Source organism: Schistocerca cancellata, chromosome 3 (genome assembly GCF_023864275.1).
Source record: "Schistocerca cancellata isolate TAMUIC-IGC-003103 chromosome 3, iqSchCanc2.1, whole genome shotgun sequence".
NCBI lineage: Eukaryota > Metazoa > Arthropoda > Insecta > Orthoptera > Acrididae > Schistocerca > Schistocerca cancellata.
The window spans coordinates 255,995,561-256,014,081 of record NC_064628.1 but is presented as its reverse complement, the minus strand read 5'-3'; the positions used below and the strand labels follow the sequence as shown (position 1 = coordinate 256,014,081).

Genomic DNA, 18,521 nt, shown 5'->3' with positions numbered 1-18,521 from the left:
ATCTTCCTGCATTTTGCTGCAATTTTCTGTATACTGCAGGATCATCCGCGAAAAGCCGCATGAAACTTCCGATACTATCTACTAGGTCATTTATATATATTGTGAAAAGCAAGGGTCCCATAACACTCCCCTGTGGCACGCCAGAGGTTACTTTAACGTCCATACATGTCTCTCCATTGAGAACAACATGCTGTGTTCTGTTTGCTAAAAACTCTTCAATCCAGCCACACAGCTGGTCTGATATTCCGTAGGCTCTTACTTTGTGTATCAGGCGACAGTGTAGAACTGCATCGAACGCCTTCCTGAAGTCAAGGAAAATGGCATCTACCTGGGAGCCTGTATCTAATATTTTTTGGGTCTCATGAACAAATAAAGGAAGTTGGGTCTCTCACGATCACTGTTTCCGGAATCTACTGAGGAGATTCTGGGTTTCCAGAAATGACATGATACGCGAGCAATAAATATGTTATAAAATTCTACAACAGATCGATGTCAGAGATATAGGCCTATAATTTTGTGCATCTGCTCGACGACCCTTCTTGAAAACAAACTAACTGTGCTCTTTTCCAATCATTTGGAACCTTCTGTTTCTCTAGGAACTTGCGGTACATGGCTGTTAGAAGGGGGGTAAATTCTTTCGCGTACTCTGTGTAGAATCAAATTGGTATCCCGTCAGGTCAAGTGGACTTTCTTCTGTTGAGTGATTTCAGTTGCTTTTCTATTCCTTTGACACTTATTTCGATGTCAACCATTTTTTGTTCGTGCTGTGGATTTAGAGCAGGAACTGCAGTGCGGTCTTGCTATGTGAAACAGCTTTGGAAAAAGGTGTTTAATTATTTGACTTGGCATTGATTAATAAGAGTTGCTGGATGTCCTCCTGATGAATATTGTGGCAGGTTCTGTCCATTTGACATGTTAGATCATCTAAATACCAAGCAGGTTGGAGGCTCTCCCTATAATGTTTATTTGCCCAAGAACATTTTAGCACACTGTTTGTACATGGGGTATAGGACAGTGGTAAACTTAGTTAATTTACAATACAGTAGTAATTTTGACTACATTGTTGACATAATCAAAATGCATAATTTATGTTTACGTACACATTGCTTCTACATGTGATAATAGCAGATGACATGGTAAGCACGACAAACTATGTTATGAATAGACAATTAGTAAAATTTGGTAAATGAGGTATACTTATGTTCCATAAATTCAGACAAAAAAATAGAACCAGTGGTCAAGCAAGGACTTTATTTTAAATGCATTTAATGTTGGCATGCATTGTAGATAAGAAGGCAAATGGTAATGTAACATAGCTCCAGTATGGTACACTCCTCTTTTTCCTTCCTGTATTTATTGTGTTCATGTGTAGGTTTATCTTCTGCCTAGTTTCATATGTATGTCCGTGTTTATCGTAGCTGGTCTGAAGAGATTTTCCTGCAACATGCTCCATTTTGTGGATATTAGTATTTCGTACATATCAAGCAAGGCAGTGGCAATATTTTGAGAGGTTCACAAAAGGGTCTACAGGAATGCTTGCATTTAGCTTTTTTAACACCCTGCATTTCAGCATTTTAAATGTTTTTGTAGAATTTGTGCAATTCCCCAAAAAATTATTCCGTACATGAGCAGCGACTGTACACTACAATGGTACACTGTCAGCAATGATGAGCAGCTTGTATTCTGAGTGAGGATCCTAACAGCATATGCTAGTGAATTCAGTATCTTGGTTAAATTGTTTAGGTGCACCTCCCACTTCAGATCTGCCTGAACATAAATGCCAAGAAATTTTGTATGACTGACCTTCAACACTTTTTCCTTCGATAACGAAAACTGTTTGCAGGATGGAGGTTGTGTGTGGTGTGGAAGTTAACTGCCACAATTTTCTCAGAATTTATGATAAAGCCTATTGGTCCCGAACCAGTGCATTAAGGTATGCACAACTGATATTGCAGCCTCCTGCAGATTTTCCTCATTAAGTGATTTAATTAGAATATTAGTGTCATCTGCAAAGAGTACAATGGTTCCATCATGTATTTTACTAACCAAGTCATTTATTTACAGCAGAAATAGGACAGGTCCCAGAACTGTCCCTTGTGGGACTCCATACTTTATTTTTCCTCATCAGTGTAAAACTAGAAATTGTGTGTGTTTCACAATCTTTGCGTTTTATTTCTATAATCTGCTGTCGATTACTGAGGTACAACTGGAGCCACCTTCCAGACTGGCCTATAATTCCATAATTACTTAATTTATGCAAGGGAATGCCATGATCAATAACATCACAGGCTTTACTTGGATCCAGAAATATCCCAGATATATTTTTTTTAATCATCCACTGCTTTTAATACTTCATTCAAGAAGGCAAAATTTGCTGTCTGAGTTAACTTTCCAGCTCTGAACCCATGCTGGGAGTCACTTATCAGACTCTCTATTCAATAAAACTTAATCTTCTAAGGAACATTTTTCCATAATTTTGCTAAAGCATGACAATACTGAAACTGGCAAATAATTAGCAATATCACTTTGTGCCCTTCTTATGCAAAGGTGTTACTTTTGCAGTTTTTAGATTATTTGGAAACACTACTCTCAACAGTTTAATTTACTATGTCTGATACTGGTTCCACAACAAATGTTGCACTAACTGTGATAATAGCACCAGATCTCATGAACACCCACTGAATATTTATTAGGTAATTCTTTTATGATTCTTGACAGTTCCTCAGGTGTTGCTGGATACACGAATATTGGGTTTGGATAAATTTTTTGATCCCGAGTGACTGGCTGGCTGTTTGTCAAGGTGTGTATCTGTTAACTGCTGTGCTATATTAGAGAAATAATTGTTGAAAGCACTACCCACATGTTTGGGACAGTTTAGTTTTATTCGTTATCAGCTATATATTACTGTGATTAACTGGCCTGGGGCCCATTTCTTTCCTTATAAATGCCAGGTTGCTTGAGTTTTATTCTTGGCATTGCACAATATTTCATCATTTTCTAGTTTCTTTGCTTTTGAAGTAACTCGTGTTAGTATTCTTTTGTATCTTTTGAAATTTGTAGTAAGTCACGTTTAGTATTTTGCTTGGAGTTTTCATAAAATCTCCTTTTATTTTGGTATGAGAATTAAATGTAGTTATTTTCTTGGGAAAATCCATTTCAAAAAAATAAATGTTTGAATGTAGCCATAAACTTATATTTCTCATTGGTACAATTACAGTCATATACATCTTTCCAACTTTCACACTTTAGGACAGAACAAAAATATTCCTCATTTTTTTCTGAAATTCCTTACAATGTGTCATATTCTACTGGGAATTTAGTGTCCTGCAGAATTCATTGCAAGAATTTGAGCACTGTTATCACTAAGACCTGCGTTTGCAATTCTTATGTTATAAGAATATTTGCATGTATTTATGAAGATCTGATCAACAATAGATGCAGAGGTTGGTGTTTCTTAAGATGGTTCAAATACTTTTGCACTGTAGTTGATCAATTTTATATCTATAATATCATCTCAGAATTTATTGTATTTCCAGAAATCAATATTAAAGTCACCACACATAATTCTCTGTCAGTCCATTATGGCCAGGGGACATCGGCTGGTATGTACTTTTCATTCAGTACAGTACGGCTGTTTGTAAAGTTTTTCTTGGGAGGGTGAATTTCTCTCCACAGTTCCTACATGTGATTGTAAAACACTGTCTCCATCTGACGACCTGCATACACAAATAACTGTTTTGCCTTGGTAGTTCAGCTAATGCGACTTTTATATCTTTTTCAAAAGACAGTTTAAGGTATTAAGTTACTCTACTTTAATTCAATATTTTCTCTAACATATACACAGGTACCTCATTACTCGACATTTTCCTCCAAAACATGCTTGCTTGATGTATGAATGCTCTAAAATATCTTGAGACAGTGTTCTGCACAGCATAGTACAGAAATATCATTTAGGTCATTTAACATTATTTCTATCTCATTTAGTGTCTTCGAGAGTGGTTGAACATTTTGATGGAGTAAATTAAAATTAGGTACAGGGAGTAAATCATTTCTTGCTTTACCACTTACCTCACTATTTGAGCTAGTGTACTTAGTGGGGAGAAAATCCTCATTTTTCAGAGATGGCATTCATGGTGTTTGATGTGTGTGGGTTTCTGCCTTTCTTCTGTTGAAATTTTCCCAATTTCTGCTTTTTCCTCTGTCCTTTTTCACTCATCTGTCCATTAACGACTGCCTTGTTGCTGCTGCGTTTGATGGCTTGAAATTTAACCTAGTAAGTGTTTTGTTGTGACTTTCTTTGATCTTATTTTTTGTTATGTACTGGTCCATAACTGTTTTTCGTGGGTGGCACTTTCACTCCGAGAGTGGCACTTTTTATCCGACTGTCCATTTGCGTATGCTTTCCCCCGTCTCGGTATTTGATTTTTCAGTTTTTGACATGTGTATGAAAGAAGCCAGCCTATTACAAATGCGAATCTTTCCTTGTTTGTTTAGATGTAAACCACGTGTTATATATTCATTTCTTTTCAGGCGATCAATCTCAAAATTCACAGATACTCTCTTCCTACGTAGACCTGTGGCAGTGTTATTTTTCTAACATAATGCAATTTACAGATGTATTTTTTCCATTTAGACCTTGTGCACCATGTCTAAGCAGTATTTGATGAATTATTTACATTCGTTTTGTGCACAAGTTTAAGTACATATTTCAACAAATCATTTCTTTTGAAATTTTTCCCGAGTTTTTCAGCATCATTTGTGCCACCAATAATGATTAATGTTATCAACAGAGAAGTTATCAGTAAATTTGTCCACGTGTATCACAGCTTCCTTAATTGGCACGCCAGGTTTTATAATACTTTGCACACTCAATGTTTTACCTAATTTGCCTTGTGTGTACTATTACAGTTTCTGCCATGACTGTCACTTACAATAAGCACTTTCTTCTTTTGTAGCAGTTGTTTGAGGCCTAACAGAACAAGACATTGTGGTCAGTCCACATTCTTGTTGTTGTTGTTGTTGTCTTCAGTCCTGAGACTGGTTTGATGCAGCTCTCCATGCTACTCTATCCTGTGCAAGCTGCTTCATCTCCCAGTACTCACTGCAACCTACGTCCTTCTGAATCTGCTTAGTGTATTCTTCTCTTGGTCTCCCTCTATGATTTTTACCCTCCACACTGCCCTCCAATGTGCCTGGAAATGTCTTCAAATTTAAAATCTGGTTCCTAAATCTGTCTTACAGTTATACAGGGTGATTCAAAAAGAATACCACAACTTTAAAAATGTGTATTTAATGAAAGAAACATAATATAACCTTCTGTTATACATCATTACAAAGAGTATTTAAAAAGGTTTTTTTTCACTCAAAAACAAGTTCAGAGATGTTCAATATGGCCCCCTCCAAACACTCGAGCAATATCAACCCGATACTCCAACTCGTTCCACACACTCTGTAGCATATCAGGCGTAACAGTTTGGATAGCTGCTGTTATTTCTCGTTTCAAATCATCAATGGTGGCTGGGAGAGGTGGCCGAAACACCATATCCTTAACATACCCCCATAAGAAAAAATTGCAGGGGGTAAGATCAGGGCTTCTTGGAGGCCAGTGATGAAGTGCTCTGTCACGGGCTGCCTGGCGGCCGATCCATCACCTCGGGTAGTTGACGTTCAGGTTTCATAACTAACCTTTTTCGTAGGACTCTCCATACAGTTGATTGTGGAATTTGCAGCTCTCTGCTAGCTCTGCGAGTCGATTTTCCTGGGCTGCAAACAAATGCTTGCTGGATGCGTGCTACATTTTCATCACTCGTTCTCGGCCGTCCAGAACTTTTCCCTTTGCACAAACACCCATTCTCTGTAAACTATTTATACCAACGTTTAATACACCACCTATCAGGAGGTTTAACACCATACTTCATTCGAAATGCACGCTGAACAACTGTCGTCGATTCACTTCTGCCGTACTCAATAACACAAAAAGCTTTCTGTTGAGCGGTCGCCATCTTAGCATCAACTGACGCTGACGCCTAGTCAACAGCGCCTCAAGCGAACAAATGTACAACTAAATGAAACTTTATAGCTCCCTTAATTCGCCGACAGATAGTGCTTAGCTCTGCCTTTTGTCGTTGCAGACTTAAATTCCTAAAGTTGTGGTATTTTTTTGAATCACCCTGTATAATCAATCTAAAACCATCCAGTGTCTCCAGGTCTCATATGAGCATAACTTTCTTTTATGATTCATTTAATTATGTACTGTGCAAAATTCTACCAGGTGGCTTCCTCTTCTATCCCTTTCCCCGAGTCCATACTCCCTAATTTTTTTTCCCTCCATTCTACTATAGAATTCCAGTCCCCCCCATCACAAGTTTTCATCTCCTTTAACTGTCTGAATAGTTTCTCCTATCTCATCATACAGTTTTTCAGTCCCTTCATCTCCAGAGCTAGCTGGCATATAAACTTTTACTACTGGAGTAGGCATGGGCTTAGGGTCTGTCTTGACTACAATAATATGTTCTTTGTGCTTCTCATAGTAACTTACCTGCAGTTTTTATTACTAAACTCACCTGCATTACCCCTATTTGATTTTGTACTTATAACCCTGTATTCACCTGACAAGAAGTCCTGTTCTTTTTGTCACTTCACTAATTGCCACTACATCCAACTTCAACCTCTCCATTTCCCTTTTCAAGTTTTCTAATGTACCTGCTCAATTAATGGATCTCACATTGCTCACTCCAATCTGTAGCACCTCAGTTTCATTTCTCCTGATGGCATCCTCCTAAGTGGCCACCACTTGGAGTTCTGAATGGGGTACTATTTTACCCCCAGAATATTTTACTCAAGAGGACATCATCATCATCATCATCATCATCTAGCCATACAGTAGAGATGGATGCCCTTGGGAAAAAATTTTGGCTGTAGTTTCCCCTTGCTTTCAGCTGTTTGCAACACCAGCACGAGAAGGCTGCTTTGGTTGGTGTTACAATACCAGATCAGCCTATCATCCTGACTGTTGCCCCTGATGCTACTGAAAAGGTTGCTGCCCCTCTTCAGGAATCACACGTTTGTCTGGCCTCTGGTTGCACCTATGGTGCAGCTATCTGTATTGCTGAGACACACAACCCACACCACTGACCACAACACAAGGTCTGTGGCTCATTTGTGGAGAGGTGTGTGTGTGTGTGTGTGTGTGTGTGTGTGTGTGTGTGTGTGTGTGTGTGTGTGTGTGTGTGTGTGTGTGTGTGTGGGGGGGGATATCATGCTAAATTATGTCCAGTTGGCATGTTAGATTGCCAAAATTCTAAGATGGCTGGAGGCTGCAGCCCATAATACTGCAAACATTCTCAGGTGTGGAGAGATCCAGCGATCTTGCTACAAAAGGTAGGATTTGGGAAGCATGAAAAAAAGCAGTAGAAACTCCCTCCTTGTGTGGGTGGGCATTATCTTGTTGCAATGTAAGCCCAGGGTGCCTTGTCATGAAGGGAAACAAAACGTGCCTTGCCATGTAGGTCAACAGAACAGGACACACAATATCGATGACATATCATTGTGCTGTAAGGGTGCCATGGGTGACAACCAGAAGTCTTGCTGTGAAATGAATACGAGACTCATTCCTAGTTGTTAGGCCATATGGTGGACAGCAGGTGGGTTGGTATCCCACTGCTGTCCAGGGAGTTACCAGACACGTCTTTCACATGGAATCTCATCGACTGTAGTAAAATTGCGTTCATGGAGGGTACATATTCAAAATGAAACTCGTTGACGGTGTCTGGAGTTCCCCCAGAAACAATGGGACAAGAACCTGACTGTCACCTGCCATACAGCCCAAAAACTCTTCATACAGCCCAAATAGTAGGAATGATGTTCTGGAGTTCCATTTCTTTTAATAGCAGGACACATTTTTTATATGCGGTACACTATTAGCGTAGCAGTATGTTAACAATATTTTGTTGCCCTTCATGACAAACCATCCTGGGGTTACATTTCAGCAAGATTATGCTCACCTGCCATGGCAAGAGTTTCTACTGTTAGTCTTCAAGATTGTTGCCTCTCTCCACTTTAAAACATTTGAAGCACTGCCGACAACAATATGGCAGCCATCGCATCTCCTCGGAAAAATGTAAATATTTCCAGTAAAAAGAAATCGTGCAAATTGTAGGGACGAAATATTTAAACTAAGTGAATGAGCATCCAGTCTACAGTTTATCATCAGTGCACTAAAAATGGAAATTACTAAACTTCAAACAACAAAATGTTAACTGCTGACAAAGACAATTTGCCGAAAATTCTGCCAGAAACACCATCCTTTTCTGATGAGTGGTCTAAATTAAAAAAAAAAAAAATTGGGAAAAGGTAGGAAATTAAAGAGATGGGAGCAGGATAAGTTGAAAGATCCAGAGGTGGTTGGCAGCTGCAGAGGGAGTATTGTGCAATGACTGATAGAACAGGGAAAAGGAGTACAGTAGAGGATGAATGGGCAGCTTTAAGAAACAAAATAGTGAAGGCAGCAGAGGATCAAACAGGTAAAAAGGCAAGGCCTAGTAGGAATCCTTGGCTAACACAAGAGATATTGAATTTAATTGATGAAAGGAGAAAATTTAAAACTGCAGCAAATGAATCAGAAAAAAGGGAATGCAAACATTTAAAAAGTGAGACTGACAGGAAGTGCAAAATGACTAAGCAGGAATGGCTAGAGAGCAAATTTAAGGATTTAGATGTGCATTTCACTAGGGGAAAGATAGATACCGCCTACAGGAAAATTAAAAGAGGCCTGTGGGGAGAGGAGAAGCTGTTGCATGAATATCAAGAGCTCAAATGGGAACCCAGTCCTAAGTGAAGAAGTGAAAGCTGAAAGTGGAAGTACATAGAAGGGTCTATACAAGAGAGATGTACTTGAGGCCAATATTACAGAAATGGAAGAAGACGTCAAATTCTCCTCACAGTATCGTATCATATGTCCATTTACAAGAGTTCTGAAAGATCAAATCAAAGCGGTGGACTACATTTGGTCGGAATTACTGATAGCATTGGGGGAACCAGCCTTGACAGTATGCTTCCATTGGGTGTGCAAAATTTAACAAAGGTGAAATATGATCAGACTTCAAGAAGAATGTGAATTTTAATTCCAAAGAATGCAGTTCCTGACAGATGCAAAAATTACTGAACTATCAGTTTAATAAGTAATGGCTGCAAAATTCGAACACGAATTCTTTACAGAAGAAGACTGGAAAACTGGTAGAAGCTGAGCTTTGGCAAAGTCAGTTTGGATTCAAGGGGCTTGAAAGGGAAGCAGAAGTTGAAAGAAGTGAGGCAGGTTTGTAGACTATCAATCCTATTCAATCTGCACACTGAACAAGCAGTAAAAGAAAGAAAAGAAAAATTTGTCGTAGGGATTAAGAGTTCAGGCACAAGAAATAAAAACTTTGAGGTTTGCGAATGACATGGAGGGCTGCAGTAGATGACTTTGAAGAGCAATTTAAAGGAATGAACAGTGTCTTGAAAGGATGATATTAGATATATTAAAGTGAACCAACAATAATGGGATGCAGTTTAATTAAATCAGGTGATATTAAGGAAATTAGAATATGGAACAAGATACGAAGTAGACTAGTTTTGGTATCATACAGAGAGGATATAAAATGTCGACTCACAACTGCAAGATAAGAATTTCTGAAGAAAAATTTGTTAACATTGAATATAGATTTTAGAGTTAGAAAGTCTCTTCTGAAAGTATTTATCTGGAGTATAGCCACATACAGAAGAGAAAGGGGAGAGGAGAAATATGACAGAACTTTCCCATAAGAAGGGATCGGTTCATGGAACACACACCAAGATATCAAGGGATCAGCATTTAGCACTGAAGTGAGGGGGGAGGGGGGGGAGACTTAAAAATCTTAGAGGGAGACCAAGAAGTAAATACAGGAAGCTGATTCCCGTGTAGATACAACTTTCATACGAAATGTGATATCTACAGCCTTTGAACCTGGACAGCAGAACAGGAATTAAGACAAACTGTGAAAAAGGCAGAATAAGGAGGTAATTATCTTTGCTGTGTCAAAAGGGACGTTAATGTGATTATGGATTTGCCTGTGAGGAGGTTCTGCCCTTTGACGAGCACACACGACATGTCAAGAATTCATGATCAACATTCAACACTGTATCCTATAACTGAATTTATTAATTGACTGACACTCTTAAATGGGGAACCACATTGCAAAGGACTAACATTCAAGTCTACAAGTTCCCCTTCAGTATATTTACTGCAGTTCTTTTTAATTACGTCCATTACTGAGAGTAGTGGAATGTGAAGAGAAGGAACAATGGTAGACTTATCCATACTGCTGCAGAGGAAGCTAGTGGAAAATTAAGACCTAATAATTTTTCAAAACTATTGAAAGTAACATAACTTACAGAGAATCGTGAAGTATGAGCACTATGAGTTTAAAGAGTATATTACTACCGAATCAAGCATACAGTTTAACTTTCACTGAAGTTAGTCACCCTGTTTTATTAAGTTCTCTAAGATGCAATAATTTTTGCATGTATGCAATGGATGAAAGGCAAAGAAGTTTGGTTCATGGGAATGTTATCCTACCATAAACTTGAAAACTTGTTTGTTACATGAACCCAACACTATCAGAGTGTAATGGTGGCATGCAATATTTCACACACTGCATAAAATATAGGACTTTAAATGAAATATTACACTAAACAGGTTAAGTAAAAAGTAACTATAATGCAAAGCATAAACAGACAGTTCTTTACAATTAGTGTTGACAAAGTTACCTGAGGTTGACCAGGCGCTGTTGTAACAGCTGCAAAATTCTGGTTTGTAAATGTTTGTGACGGTATTGGTGCAACTGCAACAGGAACAGGAACTGGAACAGCTGCTGGCTGTGGTGGTGGTGTGCTATGTTGCTGTGCTGCTGCTCCTGTCAGAATAGCTGAGATGTCTGGCGTATCCAGTTCAGATTCCTGGAGATGATCATACATATGTTAAATTCAGCCACAGCACGCCATTGACATGACAACATGTGACACAGAATAAATTATTTTGCTATATAGAAGAGTGTTTTTGAACAATTACATCAAACTTGAATTTAAAACATAGTATATACAAAAGCCAGATTATAAAACAGAGACATGGTGACATTACTCTCAGGACACACTAAAATTTTGTGTATGTGTACGTGAGCATAACTTGTCTCTTTGGTGAAGTGATGCATTACTAAATGCCTACTGACAAACCAAAGAGAACAGAGTTGAAATCATTTTTATTAATTAAGAAGTTTACAATAACGAACTGTTTCGAGGTTTTCTTAATAAACTGTGCATGTGAATCAATACAGGTGGACATCAAGCATCCTCTAGGCAGGGTAGCGCAATAAAAGTTTACCGTGAGTTGCGGTACCTAGTGGGCACAGCATTTGTTATATGCCTCGATGTCCTGGCTTGGGGAAGCGGGGTATGCTGTCGAGTGAAGGGCACACCATGACAAATGCTGATATTACAGTGGACAATGACATTTAGAGAGGCCTGCCAAAAACTGTTTATTCTGTTGTTTCTCAAGCTTACAATACAACATGTTAAACTGAGACCGAAGTTAATCTATTATTTTAGTGTTCCTTCTGAAAAAAAGGTTAATAGGTAGAGAGAGTATTATTTATGAATTTGCATATTATATTGAATATTTCTAGCAACTACTGCAGAATCACAAGTAGTAGCTTTTTTGGTAATTACCACTATGTTAAAAATGTGAGATGAGTAACAGTCAGTAATTGTAACTCATGAGGAAATTAAGTCACCTAAATTGAACATTATAGTACAATGCTATGTATACCACCTACTAATGGCGGAACAGTTTTCTGGTGGGTGAAAATTTCCACTAAGGTTTTCAAAATAGACATTCTTTCTCCCTCCTTCCATTTTCCCATGCTATTTTATACACTCCCCTAACTGTGATGAACCTTCTCAAATTGGCTGCACTCAAACTATTCAAATATGAAGCACAAACAACAATATACATGGAATGAATTTCCATTAGTAATTCTTAAGTTCTTAAGTAAATTAATCATCACTTATCAGTTCACAGATAAAATGGGTGAGGAATTCCTGTGTGACCGGGACTATTGTACTTGCTGTGCAACCTGTAAGATAATTCTCTAATAAAATTTCTGAAATTTAACAATGATGTACAATATCTATGTATCTGATGAAATTATCAGAGTATGTGCCAGTGGGGAACTGAATCCAAAGCTTTATGAAAGTCTAAAAAAAATTAGGACACAGGTTACATTGACCTACAGAATTTTGAACATTGTGTGAAAAAGATGAAATTCATTTCCCCTGAATGATGCTCTGCAATCTGATGGGTAAAAAGGAGAAGATTCAGCAAAATATTGTTTTATCTAATTTTTCCACTGGTCCTGGAGAAATCTCAAGTATATAATTAAAATTCCTTTTAACTAACACTGCTTTGAGAAACGTTGTCCTTTAACAACCAAATGTAAAGTATTAAATTGAAATAACTTTTCTATCAATTGAAATAACTTTTCTATCAATTGAAATAACTTTTCTATCAATTGAAATAACTTTTCTATCAATTGAAATAACTTTTCTATCAAGTTTCTAACATTTGAAAGGGCTTTCAGCTGTAAATTTAAGTAGTTTGGCTTTAAGTAGTTTGGCTAACAGAATTCCTTTCAACATGTTCACTGATAAATTGGTCTTGAGTCACACTATCACCACATGAAACAGCTGCCTAATCATTCTTTACACTTCTATCTTACACACTTTGCTTTCAGTTTCTACACAGAATGTAGACAAGAAGCTGAGAAAACCTTCTAAACTGTAAATGTTTTTCTTTCACACAACTTTCCATTATAATTTATAAAAAAGTTGGGCTCAAGCCAAGATGAGAAACTGTCACACAGCAATAAGTGAATTTGCTTTTGTAATCATACATTATGTTATCTGTTTCAATAGCTGTTGCCTTGAAATCCATGTTTTTGAACTCATCACATTTTTATTTTATCCATTATAAAATGGCTATAATAAGTCCATAACTAGAAAAAACTCTTACATTTTTAAAATTACATTTGTTGCTTTCAGCCACAACTAATCCATCTTGTGGTTTATAATGTCCAGAAAATAATTCCCATTCTGGAAGTGCATTTTTTATTATATTATGGTAAGATAAAGGTCATGTTTGTTTTGCCCATGGTGTTTTATTTCCTGGGAACTGTAATGCCAACATCAAAATAATTTTTTCTGGCCATGAGAAATGCCTCTTTTGGCTATAAATATATTAGTTGTGACAGCAATTTTGATACTGAATGGCACAGCACACTGTTAGCAATATTACAAGAAAAAAAAATTAAAAAGATATCTACTGCCTTACCTTTCATGAAGGCAAAAACAACTATTGCTGTAGCAGAAAAAAACATGAAATCTAACAATATCTGTCAGTAGTATTGCTTCATTTGGCATTTGGATTAAAAATACAGGTTTCGGAAGACATATAAACATAAATTCATCTTTAATATTGCAACAGTGTGCCCAGCAAATTGTGTCTAAATTGCTATTACAATATCAACAGCAATGAGTGACTAGTGGGATTTGTCACATCAAAACCTATGACAGCTGCAAACCCTTCACTGAACTGCCAAAGTTTACTGTTATTGACATGTTTTGCCATACAAGTACTGCACAGTAAAAGTTTTCAGAATGCTGCAATATCTCACATTTAACTCTCATGTAATAACAACACATTTAATAATTTCCTGAAACAAAATGTGGGCAAATTAAATCATGAAATATTGACTGGCAGTGGCAAATGTTCTGGTGTTATATGTGACTAAATAAAAAACCATTAACAAGAGCTGACTATTATTCAGAACATGTGACAAAATAAACGTTGCACAATGTGGCACAACAAAACTCTGATACTGCAAGAGGGGCTACATGAAGCCAAGAGTTCTTGTATAATGGAAAGGAAGGACATTTATGAATCATCGAAGTTTTAGAATATCTGGTTTTAAGGCACAACACGTGGAAACATTTCTGTATGCAGAAATGTATTTTGAGAGAAGCCACAAGAAATCACATTGATTATCGAGACAGAGCACCATCTGGCTACATTAGGGAAAGGATGAAAGGGAAGCCATGTATGTATAGTAGAGAAAGTGACAAGGTTGTGGAATAACTGAAGAACAATACTCTGACAAAGCTGATTTAAGTATGCAAGTAAACATAAAATAAGTAAAAAAAGTTTGAATATCACCACCACCACCACCACCACCATGATATATGCCCTGAACATCCATTGGTAACACTATTTATCAGGAAAATTAATGATTTTTCTGCTTACTCACTACACGAGTCTTACACCTCTGGGTAGGCATAATTCAATCTGTGCAAGCAAACAACAATGTTTGCTTTCTAGAGGTAAATTCCATCCATCACAAAAAGGAAGTAATGATAATCACCATTTAACAGGCTTGATGCTGCTTGGAATGTCCGACTCAACAAACCACACTCAAATGTGTTACAAATGCTGACTGCAGTAGCAAAAAATTAATACTGAAAATTATGCTCAAGTAGTTGATTTATCCTAAGAAGTGGAAACCCTAATAGTGCTAAGATACTTAACACAAGTATATCTATCCTTATTTTCCAATGAATAATTGCCAAATATCAAAGTTTTATATTCACAAAAATGTGGCAAATGAAATCAATATGTATGCAAAATTTAGCAATTTTATTCAATATTCATAAAAGGAGTCTCACAGTTCTTGTCTTTAAAGCATGGAACTTTAATGGTAATGAAAAACCAACTGTAAAGGCAAATTGCTATGCCTTATCACATGAAGTTCAATTGCTTACTCAAATTCTCTAGCTTATATATTTATGAAAGACTTACTTGCAAGAAATTGAAAGTACCACCAACTGAACCAATCACTTCATTAATAACCCGAGCTGGCTGGGTCTGTGAAGGTGCGAATGTTGGCTGGGCTCCTACGATAAAACAAGATGTATTTAATAGAAAATCTTTTAGCTTTGCTCTTTGCCATATAAATATATATATTCACTGTTACTTTAAAATCCTCTAACACTGAACTCTTACATCATAAGCAACAAAGAAAAAACAGATTTCAACAGATGGATACAGTCAGTCAGCTGACACTTCTTAATTGGTACAGAAAGTTGCATCATGTTTCAGATCACACACAAAATAATGCATCCTGCAGAGAGAGAGAGAGAGAGAGAGAGAGAGAGAGAGAGAGAGAGAGAGAGAGAGAGAGAGAGAGAGTGTGTGTTCTCAATAACTATCCTTTAATAGGTGATACTTTGGATCAAGTATTACTAGATTTCTTCTCTCTGCATACTTAAATTACATTTGTGGCAAATTACACAGAAAAATTCCAGTACATCTTAAAGCTATCAGGTAACAACACAATTTTAAGTTTCCTGTGATTGTCTTACAGACAATATGTTTCCTGGATCATCTTGCGTACCACTGACACGCAACAAATACAGTCTTATGTTATTAATGCAGCACATGGCTGGTTGGTAAGGGACTCGACAGTAAGGTCATCATTCCTTCAATCCAGGGGTAGTTCATTCAGAATAAGTGACATCCGCGAAGTACGCATTTTGATGAAAGCACGTAGACACAACAAAACCCAAACGATGAAGGCAACCTGAGAGAGATTTTATGCAGAAGTGCCTTTATTGGGCCAAAGCAGATGAGGGTCTTCCAGGCAAGTTGTCCAGTGATACATTTTCAAATCCACAGTTTTTGCAGCCTTTTTAAGGGCAATTTTTTTTCCATGTTAAATTTGAGACTAAAACAACCTATTACCAAAACTTTATATGTATTGACAATTATTAGAATATGCATAATTAATTACAAGTTATTTCTTTAGTAGTATAAATCACATACAGAACTTACTTTTTAAAAAGTTGTTAAATACTGTGTTTTAATTAACAGGCAATAAAAAATAAAAAATTGCAAATTCTGTTTTTACAGATACATATACATTGCAACTTACTGATTACAGGGAACAGACTGTGGAAATATGTCATGATAAAAATGAATAAATCTTTTCTTTAAATTTTCTATTTCTGCCAAAATCTTTGAGACTTCACTCAACATACATGCTCTTTATGTTTTTAATTCTTTGATTTCACCTGGCTTTAATTTGTTCAACAATTGTTTCTCCTTTTCTCGTTCATCTTTCTTCGCCTTATGTTTCATATTGTCTGCCTTTGTAAAATGAATGTGTGTTGCGAAAACAGTGTGACTTGTCGATGCTCAAACTGTCAACTCCATTTGTGTCCTGGAGGGTATCATATACGTATCTTAGAGCAATGAAGAGTTTTCTGTTTGATTTTCAACTATAATTTCAGAGTTTACAGAAGAGCCTAGCTCAACATAAGCATTTCTATGTGAGATTATTAAAATTGCATAAAACCTTGGAAATTTGGGCATCTATGTATGGTATTCTGCCTTATGGCAGATCTTGTCATTGGTTAAGTGTCTTCCACTTTTATCAGTCCATAGCCAGTCTTTATTTCTGAATATTTGCCTCCTTTGATATTGTCCAGCATTCTTTTTCCTCTTCCCCTTTTCCCCTCCACCATTCCTTCTATTCCTTTCTTCAATAAACAGTCCCTCCTCAGACAATGTCCAATCCAGTACCTTTCTCTCTTTCTGATGACTCTCAGCATGTTTGTTTCTTCTCCAACTCTTCTTAATACTACTTCATTCCTCACTTGGTCTTCCCATTTCACTTTTTCCATTCTTCTCCATACCCACATCTCTAGTGCCTCCAATCTTCTTTCATCTTCCTTCCTCAGTGTCCAGGTCTCTGCACCATATAGTGCAAAGTTCCTGATGTAACATTTGGCAAGTCTTTTACTCAGATCTATGTTTAGTGGTCCACAAAGTAATTTCTGTTTCCTCTTTAATCCTTTTGCCTTTTCCTAATTTCTGTTGAGCAATACATATCATCCATTATCACACTTCCCAAATAATTGAAGTTATTCACTTTCTCTATTTCCTCTCCCCCCATTTTCATGCAGCATTTTCTCCCCTTTCCTCCAGTTACCATGCTTTTCGTTTTCTTCTTGTTGATCTTCATTCCATATTATTCTAATTTTGTGTTTGGATCATCTAAAATTTGTTCAATCTCTCTTGCACTTTCTGCCATCACAACCATGTCGTCTGCAAATCTTATACACTCCACTCTCCAACCCCCTGTACAAACACGTCTCCTTCCATCAAAACTTTCACTAATAATTTCCTCCAGATATATACTAAACAGTGTTGGTGATAAACAACAACCTTGTCTTACACCTCTTCCCAGTTCAATTTCTTCACTGATCACATGACCTATTCTTACTCTTGCTCTCTGGTTCCAATATAAATTTCTAATTAGCCGTCTATACCCCCAGTCAACTCCATGTTTCCATATGATTTCCATAAGTTTGTCCCATCTGACACAATCAAAAGCCTTCTCAAGATCAATGAACACAACATACACCTTCCTTTTCTTCTCCATGTACCTCTCCCCTATCACACTCAGTAGCCCAATGGCATCTCTAGTTCCCACTCCTCGACAAACCAAATTGTTCATCTATTACGCAATTCTTATTTCCATATAGCCTTCTGTTGAGTGTCCTCAGCAAGACTTTGGCTGCATGTGATATAGGCATAGCTTTGAAGATAATTTGATTACATTAATACAGAATTTATGAAACTTCGTCTTCATTTTCCTCTCCACAAATTCACACTTGACACAGTTTGCCTTTGAACCATACATTCTTCCGTTTGATATCAAAATTTCAAGACACTGTCAATCTTCTTTGAGCTACTTCCTGATTTAATGTAACTTCTGGATTCAAACAGGAAATCTTATGTATTAAGTTGTATTTGGGCAGTGATCTTTCTTGCAACTTCTCTACTATGCTACAAATGCATATTCACCCGTTTTCTTTTAGCAACAATATTTCCTCTTCAGATAAATTCTTAATTTTTCCTGTGGGCTTCTTGCAGCAAAATCCAGATTGAATTATATTGCTGTAATTACACTTTTACATACTTTAAGTCTATTTTGACTAAAGATTATTTTTTGCTTTTAGGCATCTAGTTTCACAACTCACTGCGTCAAAATGTTAATAAGGTTATGTACATCACGCAGAAATGGAGCCATCGGGACATCACTCTGAATATCAAGTAAAAATGGTTCCAACAAATGTGCTGTTTAACTACAAAATGTCAGTTTTGGTGATAGCAATTTGTCACTTACAGCTTCAGAAACAACTCAAACTTGGCGACTGAGGAATTTTTTTCTATTTATCTCAGTAACATAAGTTCAGGTATGAACAAGAATTACCAAAGCTTTTTCAACTGCGCATTGGCTTTTTGACCCATCTTGTTCCACAAAAAGACGAATAAGAAGATCCAGATATCTCATTGTACCAGGTGTACCGGAATGAATGAGCATTAAGATATAAAT

The 18,521-nt window shown here is 37.0% G+C and overlaps 1 protein-coding gene across 2 annotated transcripts in view; it reads right to left on the bottom strand.

The window, feature by feature from the left end:
- Positions 1-18,521, bottom strand: part of LOC126174903 (caprin homolog) — an 84,422-nt gene that overhangs the window by 29,290 nt on the left and 36,611 nt on the right. For both annotated transcript variants that reach the window (XM_049921332.1, XM_049921333.1), the window contains exons 6-7: positions 14,921-15,015; positions 10,786-10,974 (exon numbers count right to left, since the gene is read on the bottom strand). In XM_049921332.1, coding sequence (XP_049777289.1) covers positions 10,786-10,974; positions 14,921-15,015 — 284 coding nt within the window. The remainder of the gene's footprint in view (positions 1-10,785; positions 10,975-14,920; positions 15,016-18,521) is intronic.